This window comes from Gigantopelta aegis, chromosome 4 (genome assembly GCF_016097555.1).
Source record: "Gigantopelta aegis isolate Gae_Host chromosome 4, Gae_host_genome, whole genome shotgun sequence".
Classification (NCBI taxonomy): domain Eukaryota; kingdom Metazoa; phylum Mollusca; class Gastropoda; order Neomphalida; family Peltospiridae; genus Gigantopelta; species Gigantopelta aegis.
In genome coordinates, this window is record NC_054702.1 from 100880535 (window position 1) to 100899738 (window position 19204).

At 38.7% G+C, this 19204-nt stretch overlaps 1 protein-coding gene across 1 annotated transcript; it reads left to right on the forward strand.

The window, feature by feature from the left end:
- Positions 1-574: 574 nt before the first annotated feature.
- LOC121372413 (1,25-dihydroxyvitamin D(3) 24-hydroxylase, mitochondrial-like) lies at positions 575-18051 on the forward strand. The gene is made up of 9 exons (XM_041498719.1): positions 575-693; positions 7818-8008; positions 11355-11558; positions 12639-12793; positions 13551-13717; positions 14580-14658; positions 15869-16034; positions 16912-16955; positions 17267-18051. The coding sequence occupies exons 1-9, from the start codon at positions 647-649 to the stop codon at positions 17381-17383; spliced, it is 1170 nt and encodes a 389-aa protein (XP_041354653.1). The 5' UTR covers positions 575-646; the 3' UTR covers positions 17384-18051.
- The last annotated feature ends 1153 nt before the right edge of the window (positions 18052-19204 follow it).

A 19204-nucleotide genomic window follows, 5' to 3' on the forward strand; every position in this document is an offset into this window, starting at 1 on the left:
AAAGGGGTGCTTTCTCCAACATGGTGAAACATACTACCTAAACGACTGTGTATTGATCTATCAGCATATCAAAGGAATGAAATATTTAGCTGTATTCTGACTGTTGGTTGTTTGTGAAATGTTGATATCCATGTGTTGTTACTGTGAATTGTCGCCATCATAAGTAATCATAAACTGCTTGCTAGAACTAGCCATTACGACGTGTCCCTCCGAGAAGTTTTCTCTAGGTTACTAATTACCACAGCTGACTGCATAAAACTGACCCCTGAGGGATTCACTATGGCAGCTGGTTTTGAGACATAATGTCTTGTCCATCTATTATATCGACGAACCGTTTTGCTTAGTCTGTTTTCGTTGCGCTTCTACTCAGCAAGAATCTACACACTGAACGCAAAAGAGCCAATACCATTCAATGAAATTCCACACAAAAAAGGGTATCCTTTAGTAGGCAATTTTTTTTCGAGGTTGTCCAAAGTATTCACACACTTCATATTTTGATACGGGATCGACATGAAATGCTCGGCCCGATTTTCAGGGAAAAGACGGGTCCTTTTGACATGGTCAGCATAAACGACGTGGTTGCGCGCTCGAGCAATTACTGCGACAAGACGGAAAGTACCCCACCAGAAACGAACTCCCGGCCTGGATGCAGTATAGAATAGAAGCTGGGGAAGCTTATGGTATAATAACAGCGTAATAATGTACCGCATGATGTTAGCTCGAGTGAAACAGGGCTGGGATAGGACAGTCCGGGAATTTATAAGTTATAGCTAGTTCGAGTGTCCTGGATTTTGCAGTGTAGACGACGCTGGGGGGACCGTATGGTGTATTAATAGCGTGAGTAGTGTACATGATATTAATTATAACATAGCTTGAGTGAAACAGGACTGGGACCGTCCGGCAAGTTATAGCTAGTTCGAGTTTCCTGGATTCGATATAGAATCGACACTGAAGCGAGGTTATGGTGTATTAATAGCATGAGTAGTGTACAACATTGTATTAATTATGATATATAGCTTGAGTGAAACAGGACTGGGACTCTCCAGCTAGTTATAAGCTATAGCTTGACACCACGTCACAAAACATCAGCGTGTCATAAAATGCAACGGTACACCGAAACCGTAATAAATATAGTTTATAAAGCTGCAAATTAATCATAAATCTTCATGTATTATCAGTGGCGGATCCAGAAAATTCATTTAGGGGGCCCTAATGACATAAGGCGGAATGCCAAGGGAACTCTGGGGAAGGTTTGGAGGGGGATCGTAAAAAAAAGAAGAAAATTAATATATACTCTTCAAAAGAAGAAACGCAAAACCACATTGTCGTAACATTTGGAGAATTGATTTAATTATTGAATGGTGAGTCCGATAATTACCAAATGTTGCAGGATTGTTCACAATTCACTCTAGTCCATTGTGAGTAAGTGATGGGACACACCACCAAGGTCAAGGTCATCTGGAGTCAATACCGGGTGTGGCCTCCGCGTGTGTTGACAACTGCCTGGCACCGCCTGCCCATTGAAGCAACCAGAGTACGGATGACGTCCCGGGAGATGGTGGCCCACTCGGCCTGCAAGGCTGCTGCCAGCTCGGGCAGGGTCTGGGGCTGTGGTTGTCGCTGTCGGAGGCGTCGGTCCAACTCGTCCCATAGATGCTCAATTGGGTTCAAATCCGGTGATATCGATGGCCAAGAAGGACATTAATGTTGTTGTTCTGTAGGAAAGCCGTTGTGAGACGTGCTGTGTGAGGCCTGGCGTTGTCATGTTAGAACACTGCGTTGGCGTTGGCCATAACTGGAACGATGTGTGGCCGGAGGATCTGGTCAATGTAGCCCTGTGCATTCAGGTTGCCCTGCACGTGGACCAGGTCAGTTCTGCCAGTGTGTGAGATGGCTGCCCACACCATGACACTACCCCCGCCGAATCTGTCCACTTCCTGCACGCAGTTTGCCGCATAACGTTCACCACGACGCCTATACATGCGACATCTTCCATCATGACGTCGGAGCAGAAATCGGGACTCGTCACTGAACCACACACCTGTCTCCATCGTAGTTGATGCCATTGTCGATGAATCTGGCACCACTGCAGTCGGAGTCGACGGTGTTGTGGTGTTAAGATGACACCTCGAACTGGACGTCTGGCACGAATTCCTACCTCACGTAGGCGGTTCCGTACGGTCTGGTCGGATATCCTGCGCAAACCTGGTATTGCTGCGGCTGTGGAGGTGGCAGTAGTCAATCGTTCCCGAAGGTGGCGTACCCGGATGTAGCGGTCCTGCCCGGGGGTAGTGACCCGTGATCGACCGGATCTAGGGAGGTCACGTGTTGATCCATGTTGCTGGTAACGGTCCCCACAGTCTGGAGATGGTGCTTGGGGACACATGGAATGCCCTGGCAACGGCCGTTCTGGATTCGCCTGCGTCTAGTCGGTCGATGGCATTGTTTCTCTGCGGTTCATTGAGACGTGGCATGTCCTGGATTGTCAACTGTCGGCCAGATACAGAGGCCAGGCAAGCGAACACCCTGCACTTTTATACTGTCGGTGTTCATGTTGCACGTGCAGACAACGCACGTGCAGTGGTGACATGGTTTGCACGTGGCTGCGTTTTTGCGAATATTCACATTTTGGAACTTTATTGTACAGTAGCTGCGTTTTATCGAATGTAACCGTGGGAATGTGTTTGGGACATGCAGTGACCTTATATTCACAAAGCATGAACCGGTAGGAAACATAAAATCGGAGTTATAACCCATTTGTACCCTTTTGCGTTTCTTTTTTTGAAGAGTATATAATAAAATTATAACTGTCCGCCTCTGATTATACCGTTTAATGACAGCGTTTTAAAAATAGTGTCCTCAGTTGGTATTCCCTGTGGCATATTTACCACAAATATACCCTTTTTTCAATAATTAAAACAACAATATACTTGGATTTTCGTCCTTAGAATATAAATATCTGTATATATAATGCATTTCTGATTATTTTAATTTAATATGAACCTTCTCTTTTTCTCTGCCAATTGACAAACTGAAACAACGTTTGAAATGGCACTTAAACTTATTGACATACGTGGATTTAAGTAGGGGTCTAAGCGTCCACTCTAGATTTCTGGTCAAGAAGGCCTAATTAGTTTGCTTTTGTATTACTAAGGTATATTACATGTCTCTGAATCCATTAACTATTTTAACGACTACAAAAACCAGTCCCTTAAAACTGATTATTACATATGCACAGATAAACTGACAAAATAACATAATTTGTATAATAAAACTTAGTAGGCCTGTTATAATATTATAATCTGTTCATAGTGGGAACACAAGACATTTGATGGATAAAACACAGGTTCTGCTATATTGTACTACTAAACATAATATAGACTACACAGTACTATTGGTTGACCTAGAACATGGCACGGTTCAAGTTCATTAAGTTGGTCGACACAATACGAACACGCTAAAACATAATATTATGCACATACATTTGCCGCCGTATTCAGAAAGAAAGGAAAGAAAGAACAAAAATCTCTTTTCAATATTCTATCCAGCTATGGTGATACCCATGGGATGTTAGAACTTAACATGTACATGTATTTAAATAAATAAGTATAGTCCTAAATGAGCAAATTGGCTCTTGAGAAAGTGTTAGTACATGGGCGAAGAAAAATAAAACACACAGTCGACATAGTTGAGTCGTTTATGATGGGTATGAGCAGGTATATCAACAAAAGATCACGTGCACCCGAGTAGAATTAGGAAAAAGTGTAGATATTGAGAGCATGAAGGCAACTCTGGTATCCGATTATTATATATTTGACAGATGATATCTTGAGCAGTTATATGTTAAATCCATGGAGACTGTATCATAAGTCAAAGAATCGTTTTATCCCCATTATCTTTCACCTACAGTTTACTGGCTGACCTACCGGCGTAAACTCACAAACAATGGAATGAACCCTAAGCAATGGAAAAAAAAGTTATGTTTTATTTAACGACGCACTAAATACATTTTATTTACGGTTATATGGCGTCAGACATATGGTTACGGACCACACATATTTTGAGAGGAAACCCGCTGTCGCCACTTCATGGGCTACTTTTTCCGATTAGCAGCAAGGGATCTTTTATTTACGATTCCCACAGGCAGGATAGCACAAACCATGGCCTTTGTTGAACCAGTTATGGATCACTGGTCGGTGCAAGTGGTTTACACGTACCCACTGAGCCTTGCGGTGCACTCACTCGGGGTTTGGAGTCGGTATCTGGATTAAAAATCCCATGCCTCGACTGGGATCCGAACCCAGTACCTACCAGCCTGTTGACCGATGGCCTAACCACGACGCCACCGAGCAAAGCAATGGTGTCAAAAATGCCAATTACGAGAGAATTGGATGCAGCATCAGAGGGTTTGCTGGAGTGTTGGAAATAATGTATGCTCTTATTGCAAAATCGTGTAACAGTTTACGATTATACCTAAAGTATACAAGGATATTTTGATATATTGTTTATTTGATAAATTATTGAAGTCGACATACTTTTTGCAGATTGTAGACAGCGCGAGGGATACGAATCCAAATATTGGTATGTTTGGACACATCAAACATACAGTATGGGCTGTAAATCCAGTTGAAGAATAATAAGACTTCAATATATATATACATCTAGATTTGGGGGCACAACTTTAAAAAGAACACCTATAGTATTCTAAAGTACACCAACCAGGCACGGATTTCAATTTCTTAATGGGTGTGGGTGACACTAATGTAATGTAGTTAAGTATGGTGGCGTTAAAGAAGTCTTCTCATGTTATACAAAAGACATAATGAATTTCTTACCCCCTGATCAAATCCCGCACCTGTTAACATTCTCCACCAGAAACGCCTAGCCGACAAATATATACATGTATCTGCACCCATTAAAAAGAAATTAATTCATTATATGTTCATCAATTGATCTTTGTAACACTTTGAAGGTCAGGGATAGGATATACCCCTGAATCCGCCCCTGGTAAAGTAAATTATGTATAAAATATAAATACGTTATTTTCTATATACATTGAGCCACATATTAACGGATTATACTGCAATAACGCCCGGTTTTTAAATTTATGATCCGGGAGGAGCAGGTGACCCGTTCCCCCTAAATATAGTCATGTGTCACTTTAACAATATTCCAGTAATATTCCAGTAATACCAGTATTCCAGTTAACATATTTTCTGGGGCCTCATTTCATGCCCGGTCACCCCCTTCCATAAACCGTGTATCCGCCCCTGAAAGCATAAAACATGGAACTACATTCCTACACCAATAATAATTTCTATCATGGTTCCGACTAGTGTACAGAGTTCCACTTATATAGATTTTGTATTAATTTTCAAGGTGGAAGTCACCTACGACTGAGCAGCGTCCATTATATATACTACTCAAAAGAATTTAAGGGTCAGACGATATTTTCGACATTATTTTCTGAATGTCAATTATATTAGCTAGACCATAATGTCACGCATGGTATTGTTCCATTTCTGTCGACTAGTTCTAATGGCGAAAACATACTTACATTTGCACGTAAATTAGGGCGAAAGCGAAAGGTCTGCTAAGTACCCATAACTTGCTTTTTCACAAAGCGCTTCATTTGCACGCTTTGCACGTGTATTCCATGTTCCCAATGCTGAATTTCCGTATAATTGGAGCTTGCGTTCGTGTACGGTGCACACTCCAAATTCGACAATGGTACGACTTCAACTGACTATCGAAGATCGAGGAAGGGCTATTGCTTGGCTTCAGGATGGCAATACGCAAAGAAATGTTGCTCTGAGACTTGGTGTCAGTCAGAGTGTCGTTGGCCGTCTGTGGCAACGGTACCAAGCAACGAATTCTGTTCGAAATCGTCCACGTTCGGGAAGACCCCGAAGCACTACAAATAGAGAGGACCGCTACATCACCAATATGGCTCTACGTCAACGCACAACCACTGCACGCCGATTACGTGACAATCTGCGGACTGCGACTGGAACTCGAGTGTCTGATCAAACCATACGCAATCGTCTGAGAGCCAATAATCTACGCTGCCGTCGCCAGGCTGTTCGACCACCACTCCTACCACGTCACAGAACGGCCAGACGTCACTGGTGCACGCTTCAACTGCGGTGGCAACGTGTTCAGTGGGGTCGAGTGATGTTCACTGATGAGTCTCCATTTCAACGATGGTCGGGTTCGTGTCTACAGACGTCCTGGGGAGCGCTTCGCTGACGTTAACGTTTAGACAACGTCACCGGTTCGGTGGTGGCAGCGTCATGGTGTGGGGCGGCATCTCTATCCACCACAGGACCCCCCTCTATGTGGTGAATGGCAATCTGAATGGAATCCGCTATCTGAATGAGATTATCCGGCCGCTGGTTCTCTCAGGCCTTCAGCAGATTGGCGGCGGGGCAGTTCTGCAGGATGACAATGCCAGACCCCACCGCGCCAGGGTGGTAACGAACTTTCTCAGACAACAAGGTATCGCCAGGATGGATTGGCCAGCATATTCGCCTGACTTGGCCCCAATAGAGCACGCCTGGGACGAATTAGGCAGGAGAGTTCGGGATAACCATGCCCCTCCGGCCAACCTTCATGATCTGGGTCAACTTCTTATGGCAGAGTGGCAGGCCATTCCTCAAGAGTTCTTCAGACGTCTGATCAACAGCATGAGGCAACTATGTGTCGAGTGTATTCGCGCCAGGGGTGGATTCACACACTATTAAACGAATGTTCTAATGTGTAAAATCCATGTTTGACAACCTTCAACTTTGACAGCATGTCATGTGACTTTCTTGTATACAGTGACGTTTATTTGTGTTTTTTTGTAAATATGGAACAATAAATAAAAAATTTGGTGTAGTTTACATCATCAATCTAATACACTCTGAAACCTATTTGGTTATAAATTTTTGACCCTTAAATTCTTTTGAGTAGTATATACAATTGCACTGGGATAGTACTATATATGGCAACAACAAAAAAATCAATCGCTTATAAAAAATAAAATAAAAATCCCAAAAGCGGATTTTGGATATGTTGTTCTACCAGAAAATACGCTTCGAATGATATCAAAATAATTTCTATACCATTTTTTTTCTCCGGGTCAAATCCTTCAAAGACCAGACTAAAACAAGAAAGGGATAGATGACACTCGCCCTCTCTAGAAAAATTTCTGAAAAAGTTATTTTTTTCCCACATCCCATCTGTAAGAAAGTAAATATCACATTTTACACCTAGACGTTTTCGAAGTGGCTAATCATGCATACTTCTAATTTGTATTAAAGGGACATTCCTGAGTTTGCTGCTATTTTTAAGATGTTATCGACTAACAGATACTTTTTCACTGTTGTAATTACATATTAAATATATTTTTCTGCATAAAATATCAGTGTTTGTATATTAAACGTGTTTCTGATCGTCCTAATATTTGTACTAAGTTAAATTTCATTTTATTCCAAAAAACTATTTTTCATACGTACGAAATTATCCAATACAAAATCTAGACTGGGCTTCTTATAAATATTAAGACGACCAGAAACACACTGAATATACAGACACTGATATTCTAAACAAGAAAATACATTAATATTTAAGTTTAATCGTAGAAATATTTTATTAGTCGGAAACATCTTACAATGCAGCAAACTCAGGCATGTCCCTTTAAGAGTAAAGCATGTCTTTGGGCATCCTAACTACGTCTAATGGTCTGGGGACAACAACAACAACAACAACAAAATAAATACATAATTATATCATGAAGAAATAATGAAATAAATAATGTTGTATTATTATTTCAGTAAAGACGAGGACTGGGCTCGTATGCGACGTGTGCTCAATCGACGATTGCTCAACATCAAAAATGTTGAGAAGTACGTTCCAGACTTCAACGAGGTGTCACGTGATTTCTTGGACAGACTGGAACACGTACGGACAGAGGACAACCGTATCACCGGATTAGACACCGAACTCTTCCACTGGTCACTAGAATGTGAGTCTTGCAGTGATTATTATCTGAACGATAGAACCGTAATGATCAGGCTCCGTATTCATAAACGTACTTAAGTCAATGTATGATACTTATTTATGTACTTTAAGTATGTATTTAGGTATCCTACATTGACTTAAGTACGTTTATGAATACGGAGCCAGGGCCGTATATCTGCACAATGCAGAGACGAATGGGCATTTGTCAAAATAGTAGTTGATTTCACGAATCTCTATCTCGTGTCTCGTCTTTAGGAGGACAGCCACTCCCGAAAAGATCCTTTACTGGAGATTTCATCTCTCTTGCACCGCCTCTAAGAGGACTGCCAATCCCAACTAGTTGACTAAATCAAAGCCAGCACTGGACAGAGCGCATTATAATATGTAATGCTGTGATGACATAGGTATATATACTATGTAGATATCAGTAACTTACTGGACTAGTTATTATAGTATGGAAAACGACTGGCACATTACGTATATCTGTAAATGACTGGACGATAGAGAACTAGTTATATTAGGTATATCGGTAAATGACTGGAACGTTTTGGAGTAGTTATAATATTACGTATAATCTTCAAATAACTAGAATATTGAGTTCTAGTTACATTATGTATGCCTGTAAATGAATGGACCGTATATATTTATCATCTTACGCATATAATATACAAGCTGAAATCAACAAGCATTTAACACGACGCTGAAATCAACGACAGCAACAACATGGCGCGAATTACGAAATTGATGTTGGTTGGAAATGGATAGGTTACTTTATTTTTATAAAATCAAATCAACATTAAAAAAGTATCCGGTCTCAAATTTTTATTTGCAAAAAAATAATAAATAATAAAAAAAACCAGGAAGAAGGAAGGAAAGAAAAAACAACACCCATCACCATATTTCGGTATCTTTGTTCATTTAATATCATAGGCCTTAGAAGCAGGGATGGGTGGTTGCAGGGGCACTGGCCTCCAACTGAAGATAGTGCACCCCCACCCACCCCACTGAAAATCAAAGTAACTTTTGAACATGGAACACGGTTTTGTTATTCAGATTTTTCCATTTTGTACATAATAAGTTGAAAAATATGCATTTTCATATTCATATATAAATACTCTATACAGTGTTTACTTCGTAAAACAATTTTGGCAAAAACATTTTTATTATGGCCAATAAAAAATCCCATTTGGCAAATGTTTTGAATTTAGTGTTTTGGCTACATGTATATTTTTATCCAGGTTGAGCCCTGTATATTTGTAAATTAATGGGCCATATATATTTATTGTATTATGTATATCTGTAAATGAATGGATCATATATATAATTTTATCATCTTATGTATAGCTGTAAATGGATGGAACATATTTACAGATATACATAAGATGATAAATATATGACTGGGACATATATATTTATCATCTTACGTATATCCGTTAATGAATGGACCGTATATATTTATCATCTTACGTATATCCGTTAATGAATGGACCGTATATATTTATCATCTTACGTATATCCGTAAATGAATGGACAATATATATTTATCGTCTTACGTATATCCGTTAATGAATGGACCGTATATATTTATCATCTTACGTATATCCGTAAATAAATGGACAATATATATTTATCGTCTTACGTATATCCGTTAATGAATGGACCGTATATATTTATCATCTTACGTATATTCGTTAATGAATGGACCGTATATATTTATCATCTTACGTATATCCGTAAATGAATGGACAATATATATTTATCGTCTTACATATATCTGTAAATAAATGGACCGTATATATTTATCGTCTTACATATATCCGTAAATGAATGTACCGTATATATTTATCATCTTACGTATATCCGTAAATGAATGGACCGTGTATATTTATCGTCTTACGTATATCCGTTAATGAATGGACCGTATATATTTATCATTTTACGTATAACTGTAACTGAAAATGAATGGACCGTATATATTTATTGTCTTAAATATATATCTGAAGACTAGGTCGGGTGTCTTCTATATTTCATTAATGTGTCAATATTCTTGAGTTGAGGACCAATTATTACATTATGCATCGTCTTCAATAGAAAGAAAGAAAGGCATGTTTTATTTAACGACGCACTCAACACATTTTATTTACGGTTATATGGCGTCAGACATATGGTTAAGGACCACACAGATATTGAGAGAGGAAACCCGCTGTCGTCACTTCATGGATTACTCTTTCCGATTAGCAGCAAGGGATCTTTTATATGCACCATCCCACAGACAGGGTAGTACATACCACGACCTTTGATATACTAGTCGCGGTGCAATGGCTGGGACGAGAAATAGCCCAATGGGCCCACCGACGGGGATCGATCCCACACCGACCGCGCATCGAACGAACACTGTACCACTGGGCTACGTCCTGCCCCATCATGGAATAGTGCCTTTATTGTAGTAATATTCAAATGCTGTCTAGATAATCGAGATGACTGGACCATCGTGGATTAATATCTATAGTATATCATATTCAAATGCTGTCTAGATAATCGAGATGACTGGACCATCGTGGATTAATATCTATAGTATAGTAATATTCAAATGCTGTCTAGTAATCGAGATGACTGGACCATCGTGGATTAATATCTATAGTATATCATATTCAAATGCTGTCTAGATAATCGAGATGACTGGACCATCGTGGATTAATATCTATAGTATAGTAATATTCAAATGCAGTCTAGTAATCGAGATGACTGGACCATCGTGGATTAATATCTATAGTATAGTAATATTCAAATGCTGTCTAGTAATCGAGATGACTGGTTCATCGTGGATTAATATCTATAGTATAGTAATATTCAAATGCTGTCTAGATAATCGAGATGACTGGACCATCGTGGATTAATATCTATAGTATAGTAATATTCAAATGCTGTCTAGATAAACGAGATGACTGGACCATCGTGGATTAATATCTATAGTATAGTAATATTCAAATGCTGTCTAGATAATCGAGATGACTGGACCTTCGTGGATTAATATCTATAGTATAGTAATATTCAAATGCTGTCTAGTAATCGAGATGACTGGACCATCGTGGATTAATATCTATAGTATAGTAATATTCAAATGCTGTCTAGATAATCGAGATGACTGGACCATCGTGGATTAATATCTATAGTATAGTAATATTCAAATGCTGTCTAGTAATCGAGTTCAAATATAATCTTCAAATGACTGGACCATCAAAATTAAATATAATATTCCATAAATTTATGTATTAGCGTATTATACCAATCAGAACTAGTTATACTGCTCTGGACTAATGGCGTAATCGTGAAAGTTATTTCCGTTTCAGCCGTATCCACGTTGCTGTATAGCAGACGTATGGGATGTTTGTCTGAAAATCCTGATCCAGAACTGAAAAGCTTCATCGAGGCAGTGCATCAAATGTTCCACACGTCGGCTAATGTCATGTTTTTCCCGCCATGGTTGGTAAAGACCTTTCTCCCGAAGAGGTGGAACGACTTCAAATCTACATTTGACACACTATTCCGTGTTGGTAGGTATAAGTACGCACCGACTATACACCGAAATTGAATCAAACTTTACCAGACTATACACCGAAATTGAATCATACTTTACCAGACTATACACCGAAATTGAATCAAACTTTACCAGATTATACACCGAAATTTAATCAAACTTTACCAGACTATACACCGAAATTGAATCAAACTTTACCCGACTATACACCGAAAATTACCCGAAGTTAAACAACTGAATACTAATCCGATCTTCATGAACAGTGACCAATTAAATTGTTATAAATACAGTTGAACCTGTTCAAACAAGATCCTGATAAAACCAGATACCAGTAGATGAGATTCACGTGGAAACTTTGACTTTTTAGTTCGTGCTAGCTGTATATTATACTTATAGAGACCTCCCTACTTGTATCGGTTGGATTTACCTTGCCAGTTATTAATGGATAATATTATTACCAGAAAAGCAAAGCCCCCGTAGCTGCTCGTTGTTTCGAACTATTTAACTTCGGGTTTCTACACATTACTAGATGAAGAAAATCTTTTATTTAACGACGCACTCAACACATTTTATTTACGGTTATATGGCGTCAGACATATGGTTAAGGACCACACATTGAGAGAAGAAGCCCGCTGTCCCAATTTCATGCGCTACCCTTTTCGACTAGCAGCAATATCCCACAGACAGGACAGTACATACCACGGACTTTGTTACACCAGTTGTGGAGCATTGGCTGGAACGAGAAATAGCCCAATGGGTCCACCGACGGGGATTGATCGTAGACCGGCCTCGCATCGAGCGAGCGCTGTACCACTGGTCTACGTCCCGCCCTACATTACTAGATATACATTGGACTAACTGTAAAATATATCATTGCCTGGTACTTTAATATAGACATGCTAGAACATACGACAATATTTGGTATGCCCATCGTCTTGCTCCGTTAGAAATTAATAAAAATCAAATAGACCGATCGATTGTATAACATCCGTTACCTCCGGCTTAGGATACCTTTTTGTTTATATTTATATATACAATGTATAACTAACCCCTGCAATGCTTGGCATCACAATTGTTTTAATGACTTTACTTCCAGCCAGAAAATGTGTTGACGAGAAAGTTGAAATGCTGAAAGAAGAAGAAGGAAACAAAGAGGCTGGGTTTTTGGAATATATTTTATCTCAATCCACGTTGACCCCACTGGAGATTTACGCCAATGTCACGGAATTAATGACCGGAAGCGTTGATACGGTATGGTTCAAGTTAGAAAGGCTTACATATAATCTGAACTACAAAACCATACACATGTTAAAAATCGTATATCTGCACAAGGCAGAGTCAAAAGGAAGTTTTGACAATTTGACTGCTCCTACAAGACTTGGTTTTGAAAGGTTCTGTTACAGTTAACCACTGGTTAAGATAACATATCGTTTGAACAACCGTCCCCTGGTATGTGCTGTCCTGTCTGTTTGAAAGTGTATATAAACAATACCTTGCTACTAAATGAAAAATATAGCGGGTTTCAATTATTTGACATCCAATAGCCTGTGATTAATAAACCAGTGTTTAGTGATGTCGTTAAACAAAACAAACTTTTACTGTAGGATAACTTGCTCTCCTAACATTGGTTAGACAAATCTAAACCTGCACATTATAAAATAATAATACTGTGCAGTGTAACGACTAGATGATGAATAAGCCTGGACATGACTAGAATTAAATAAAATATAACATGAATCCGTGACTTACTTTTAAACGTACTTTACATTAATTTTATTTTAGATGAAACGTTTAATATAACGTATAGAGATTTTATTCCTACCGTTAAATAGTGCATCTAAATACAGATTAATTTGTTTCAAACGTATGTTGATTCTTTTTTAAAGGTTTAGTTTACTGCTAATAGAACTTGCATTAAAATAATGAAAGCTACTCTGAAGTGACTTTTCATAACTGCATCCTAAGTCTTATGATACATGTAAATCTTATTTTATTTGTTGTGTGGCAGACGTCGAACGTCGTGCAGATGATCCTGTATGAACTGTCGAGAAATCCACACGTCCAGCAGAAACTGTACGACGAGGTGACCGGCGTCGTACCGGAAGGAGAATTCCCCAGTGCTGCCCAGCTACAGAACATGCCATACTTGAAGGCTGTCATTAAAGAGACGCTCAGGTGATATTTAATATCTAGAGTTTATTATTATATATATTTCATCTAGTCACAGTTTAATATCATAAACAGGTATTAGTAATGTGAAACAAAATGTAAAGAACTGAAAGAATCGCAATCCGCCAATCGCCTGATGAAGGCAACGGAAGAGTGAAAAGTTGTTACAAAACCGTGAATGCTGAAACGTTTCCCCATTTTGAGATTATTGTAGTGTACTAATACTTATAATTTGGTCATTTCTGTGTATTAACTATTACAATGTAGAAAATAATAAACGAGTTACCACACGGCGGAGCAGGTGTGTGTGTGTCTGGTTTGGGGGGGGGGCGGGCAGGGGCTCTAGCCTTTCTAGTTTTTAGAATTGTACGGGGGAGTTTTGCGCCCTCGATCTCGGTCAGGCCACACACACACACACACACACACACACACACACATACATACACACACCAATGTCTACTTGCTTCTTCCGTGTCTGTACCAGTTATTATAATTTTTTTGTCTCGGGTGGAATAATTTTCACTTGTCACGAGCTTTATCTAGTTCTTATTACGCTCTTCATAAATGTTTGATCAGTATTGGTACCAATATGCACTTATGGTCATGGGACGGGATGTAGCTCAGTGGTACAGCGCTCGGCTGATGCCCGATCGACCTAGGATCAATTCCTGTCAGTTGGCCCATTGGGCTATTTCTCGTTCCAGCCAGTGCTCCACAAGCTTGTGAAGTGGCAACAACTCTTAATTTCCTTAACCATATGTCCGACGCCATATAACCGTAAATAAAATGTGTTGAGTGCGTCGTTAAACATTTCCTTCCTTCCTTATGGCCATGGATTCGTTAAAACCAAGAATTCTTCTCACCACAGGCTTTACCCCATTGGAAACAGTATCAGCCGACTTCTCCAAAAGGACATGACCATTTTGGGGTATCACATTCCAGCAAAGGTAAACTACTAAGTGATTATCATGTGTAGAATTTCCAAAGTTATGATAAAATAACCACTTTGTTAAATTACCATTACTGCTAATCGAAAAGAGTAGCCCAGTTAAATGGCCAGGGAATGGCGGCAACAAGTTTCCTCTCTCATTACCTTTCTGTTCATTATATGTCCCACGGAATATAACTGAAATTATAATGTGTTGAGTGCATCGATACATAAAACATTCATTTCCTTCCTAAAGAGATATAGACTTAAGCTTGGTTCCCATAAAATTCTGAGTCTCGTCGCAGACTGCCGCAAATCAATAACAATGCTTATAGGAACATAGTTGATGACGGATCGGGACAGATGACATATATGGGGATATATCTGTGACAATCTGCGATGGACAGAGGTGTGGGGCAGATTTTATGGAAGCCAGCTAGAGTGTATGGTGGTTACGAACAGTCAGTAAAGAACAAGCCCCAGTTTTACGAAGCGATCTTAGCTATAAGGTAGCTATGCACTTAAGGTGATCTTAGCACTAAGATCGCTTCGTAAAACAGGGCCCAGTTGACATTAAGCGATTAGAGACATGTAAGGCTCCTTTTGCTGGCCTCACAATTTCACCTGTCACTAATCGTGTCATATCTAAGGAGGGAGGGGGGGGGGGGGGGGCATTCAAATATCACGTAACGCTCAAAGGGGTGGGTGGGTGTAGGTCCAAACGTTATGTAGCGTTACAGGGGGTGGGGGTGGGGGGTGTATTTAATAGCGTTACGTACCACATTTTATTATTTTTTTATTACTAAATTGTTTACTTTTTTCATAAACACGCTGTCACGGCGACAATGTTTAACACTGGTAGTTGTAACTAGACATATTACACAATAATGATTATAAATCGAATTGAAATGCGTATAGATCTGCGCTTTCATAAATCGTAAAACAGTACGTTCAAATTATATTACATCCATCGCATGACTTGTTTGTGAATGTGTGTGTGTGTGTGTGGGGGGGGGGGGTCTCCAAGCATTACGTAATACATTGGAAATATATGGTCTAACCTTATGGACCGTTACAGGGGAGAGGGAGGGTGTCTAATTTTGAACAAAATAATTATACAAAGCTGACGCGTGTTAGTCAAAAACAGGCTTTACTAATGAATATGAAAACAATGAAACAGAAATAACAGTTAAAATGGTAGCTTTGAGATATTTGCAATTATGTTTCAGAAAACCGTATCTGCTTCACTATACGTGCTTGGTCGTCTGCCATCTTTGTATGATGACCCCGAGTCGTTTCGTCCTGAACGTTGGTTACGTGGCAATCTCAAAGAGCAAGATAACATGAATCGCTTTGCATTTCTGCCCTTTGGACACGGTCTCAGAATGTGTATAGGTTTGTACGCCAATAGATAACAAGTGGATACGAAAGAAATGAATAAAAAAATCGTATTGCCAGTGCTGGCGTCTACAGTAAAAATAACAAAGGGAGCATTTACATTCCCATTAAAATTATAAATACCTGTAACTAAGTACATGTATATATAATAATTAAATTTATTATAAATAAATAAATAAATAGAGGTAGCTTATGTATATGACGTTCCCTTGTCTCTCACTCCCCATCCTTCCCTCTCTCTCTCTCTCTCTCTCTCTCTCTCTCTCTCTCTCTCTCTCTCTCTCTCTCTCCATTCAACTTATTGGGTTTTATCTCGTTCTAACCAATGCACCACAACTGATCAAAGGCCGTGGTATGTGCTATCCTGTCTTTGGGGAAAGTGCATATAAAAGATCCCTTGCTGCATTAAGAAAAATGTAGTGGGTTTCCTCTGGTGATTACGAGTCAGAAATACGAAATGTTTGACATCCAATAGCCGATGATTAATTAATCAATGTGTTCTAGTGGTATCGTTAAACAAAAACTTTTAACTCTCTGCATGTTTGCATCTCTCTCTCTCTCTCTCTCTCTCTCTCTCTCTCTCTCTCTCTCTCTCTCTCTCTCTCTGTCTCGTCGAACTCTTGATCTCTCTGTCTTTGTATTTCTCTGGAATTACCTAAAAATGGTTTAGCTAAGGTCTTCCAACCACAGTTTAAATTTTACGCTGTTCTAGAAATGGACGTAATAGCAAAACCATTTTTCATACAAAAAAAGTGAAAGGAGATAAAATATATTATTTTGGACTTTAATAGGTAATAGTTTGGCTTTGTAATCCGATGATAGAATTTAATTAAATATGATATGATGTTCGTAATGTAGATTCGTTTATTTACAGGACGTAGAGTTGCAGAGCTAGAAATGCAGGTGTTAATCGCACAGGTAATAGATTTATCAAACTTAACCTTTAAATAACAGTTAGTTTTGTGTATCAAAAAGCTATATTAAGCTATTTTTTATCTTTTTTCAATGTAAATTAATAAAAATGTGGTCAAAGAAAGACATCGAATGGTAATCCATAAGAAGTAACAGTTCTGTGTACGTGAATGAGAGTATGTGTTTTTGTATTTCTTGATGGGTAAGGTTTTCACTTAATGGAATGTAGTGGTGTTATAGTATTTACAAATATATATCGAGTTGTGCCAAACTTTAGAGGAATGTATTTCAATGCAAATTAATTGTTGCTTTTGCAGATGGTTGCTCGATATTGCATTCAACCCGTCACGATGGATCCTGTGGTTTTGAAAACGGCACTTCTTCTTCTACCCTCAGAACCAATAAACGTTCGCCTCATTGATCGGAAATCATAATATCACTGTGTGGGGAGACTGATGTTATCATAGATTATTATAACATAGCCGAACCTAACGTGGGGGGAGGTGCTGGATGAACTTGCCACCCCATCTCTTTTTGTCAAAGTGGAGAAGACCGTATATTATTGCTCATGGCCCGCGTTTAGCCTAACATAACGGTCGCTTGTAAACTAAAAAGGCATCTTTGTGTATGTATCTGGACTCTACTGCCATCTACTTAGGTTAGGTACGAGTATATTTAAATAATTACCTCATTTATTTTTTTGTGTGTACATTTGTATATCATTAAATACTATGTATATTGATATGTTACCTTTTTAAGTTAACATTTATAATTTTTATTCACGGAAATACAGGTATTGTAATTGTGGACTGAGTTCGGTTTGTACAGAGAGCAACACTTAACATAGATTATTATTTATTTATTTACTTAATATATCGTCTCTTTTTCTTTATCACGTTTGAGATTCATCTTTCATTTGCCATGCTAGCAGCGCCCATTATTTTTAACACTTGTCTATAATATCGGCTAAAAACAAATCTACAATTCGGAATACAATATTATATATAAATATATAATTGTGGAAAGGTTTCTGTGCACTAGTGTCAGACCGACTGTGTATTTTGTAAATGGTTGAAATATGTAATAAAAAATGATTAATTGGCATATTCATATTGTTGTTCTTTGTAGTTATAATTAATTCTAAAGCAATACTTACCATAACAATATAATTAGTTGTGTAATATTAAGAATACGATGAGATGCTACATTGTTGCTATTAAATTAATGACACACACACACGCACACGCACGCACAGCTGGCCCGCAAAGATGTGCAACAAGGTACATTTTAAAGACACTATAGATAGAATAGTACACGAAAGACGGTATTTGATGTGCCAGCGTTTGACGTCCAATAGCCGATGATAAGATAAAAAATCAATGTGCTCTAGTGGCGTCGTTAAATAAACACACTTTGATGTGCCAGCGCTCTACCACTGAACTACATCTTGATACGGACATAATTTTGTTAGTCCCCTGATATATATAATGTTTTATAAAAATATATACTAGTATGTAAAATGTAATCACCAGCTGACCCTGAAATACTTGTCACCTAGCCTACAGTACCGGGCTGCGAACACACACGACACCACCGAGGCCGGTAACAATCATTTATAGTCTAATTATTGAAATTGATTAAGACAGTGGTACGGATTATTTGTTCGGGGAAAGGACACAAGAGATATTTAGAGCAATTCAATTCAGTCTTTATTTCTCAATATACATGTACATGAATAATACACAGAACATGGCACATTTTAAAACATAAGTAAGGAAATGTAAATAAGAACATTTATGCATTCATGTATGGAATTTAAGTGAATAGAGGTACGTTTTGTACATAGACAAAGAGAAGTGAATTAAGGCACGTTTTGTACATGGACAAACATACGGTTATACATATTTTAGATGTTTTAATAATGGATATGACTATGCTACTTGTACTGAGGTAGAGGGCCTCAGATTACAGTTATCTTCCCATTTGGTTGTCCAAAATCCGGAAGTTTCACCGCGCAAGTAGACTGTTTTAATTCATGGCAGACAGCTATGAAGTGGCTAACTGTTTACTGAAGTGTATAGCATGTAGTTTGTAAACATGTGTAACTTGTTGACATTGAAGACAGTTTGTGGTAATTCCGGCCCATGAAAAGGTGCTTTTTGTGTAAAATGGGTGTACTCCGGCCAGGTTTAGAGGGTGTGTCTGTTTTACAACCACATGCTGGGACACACAGCACAACAGGGGTTGTCCTTTTC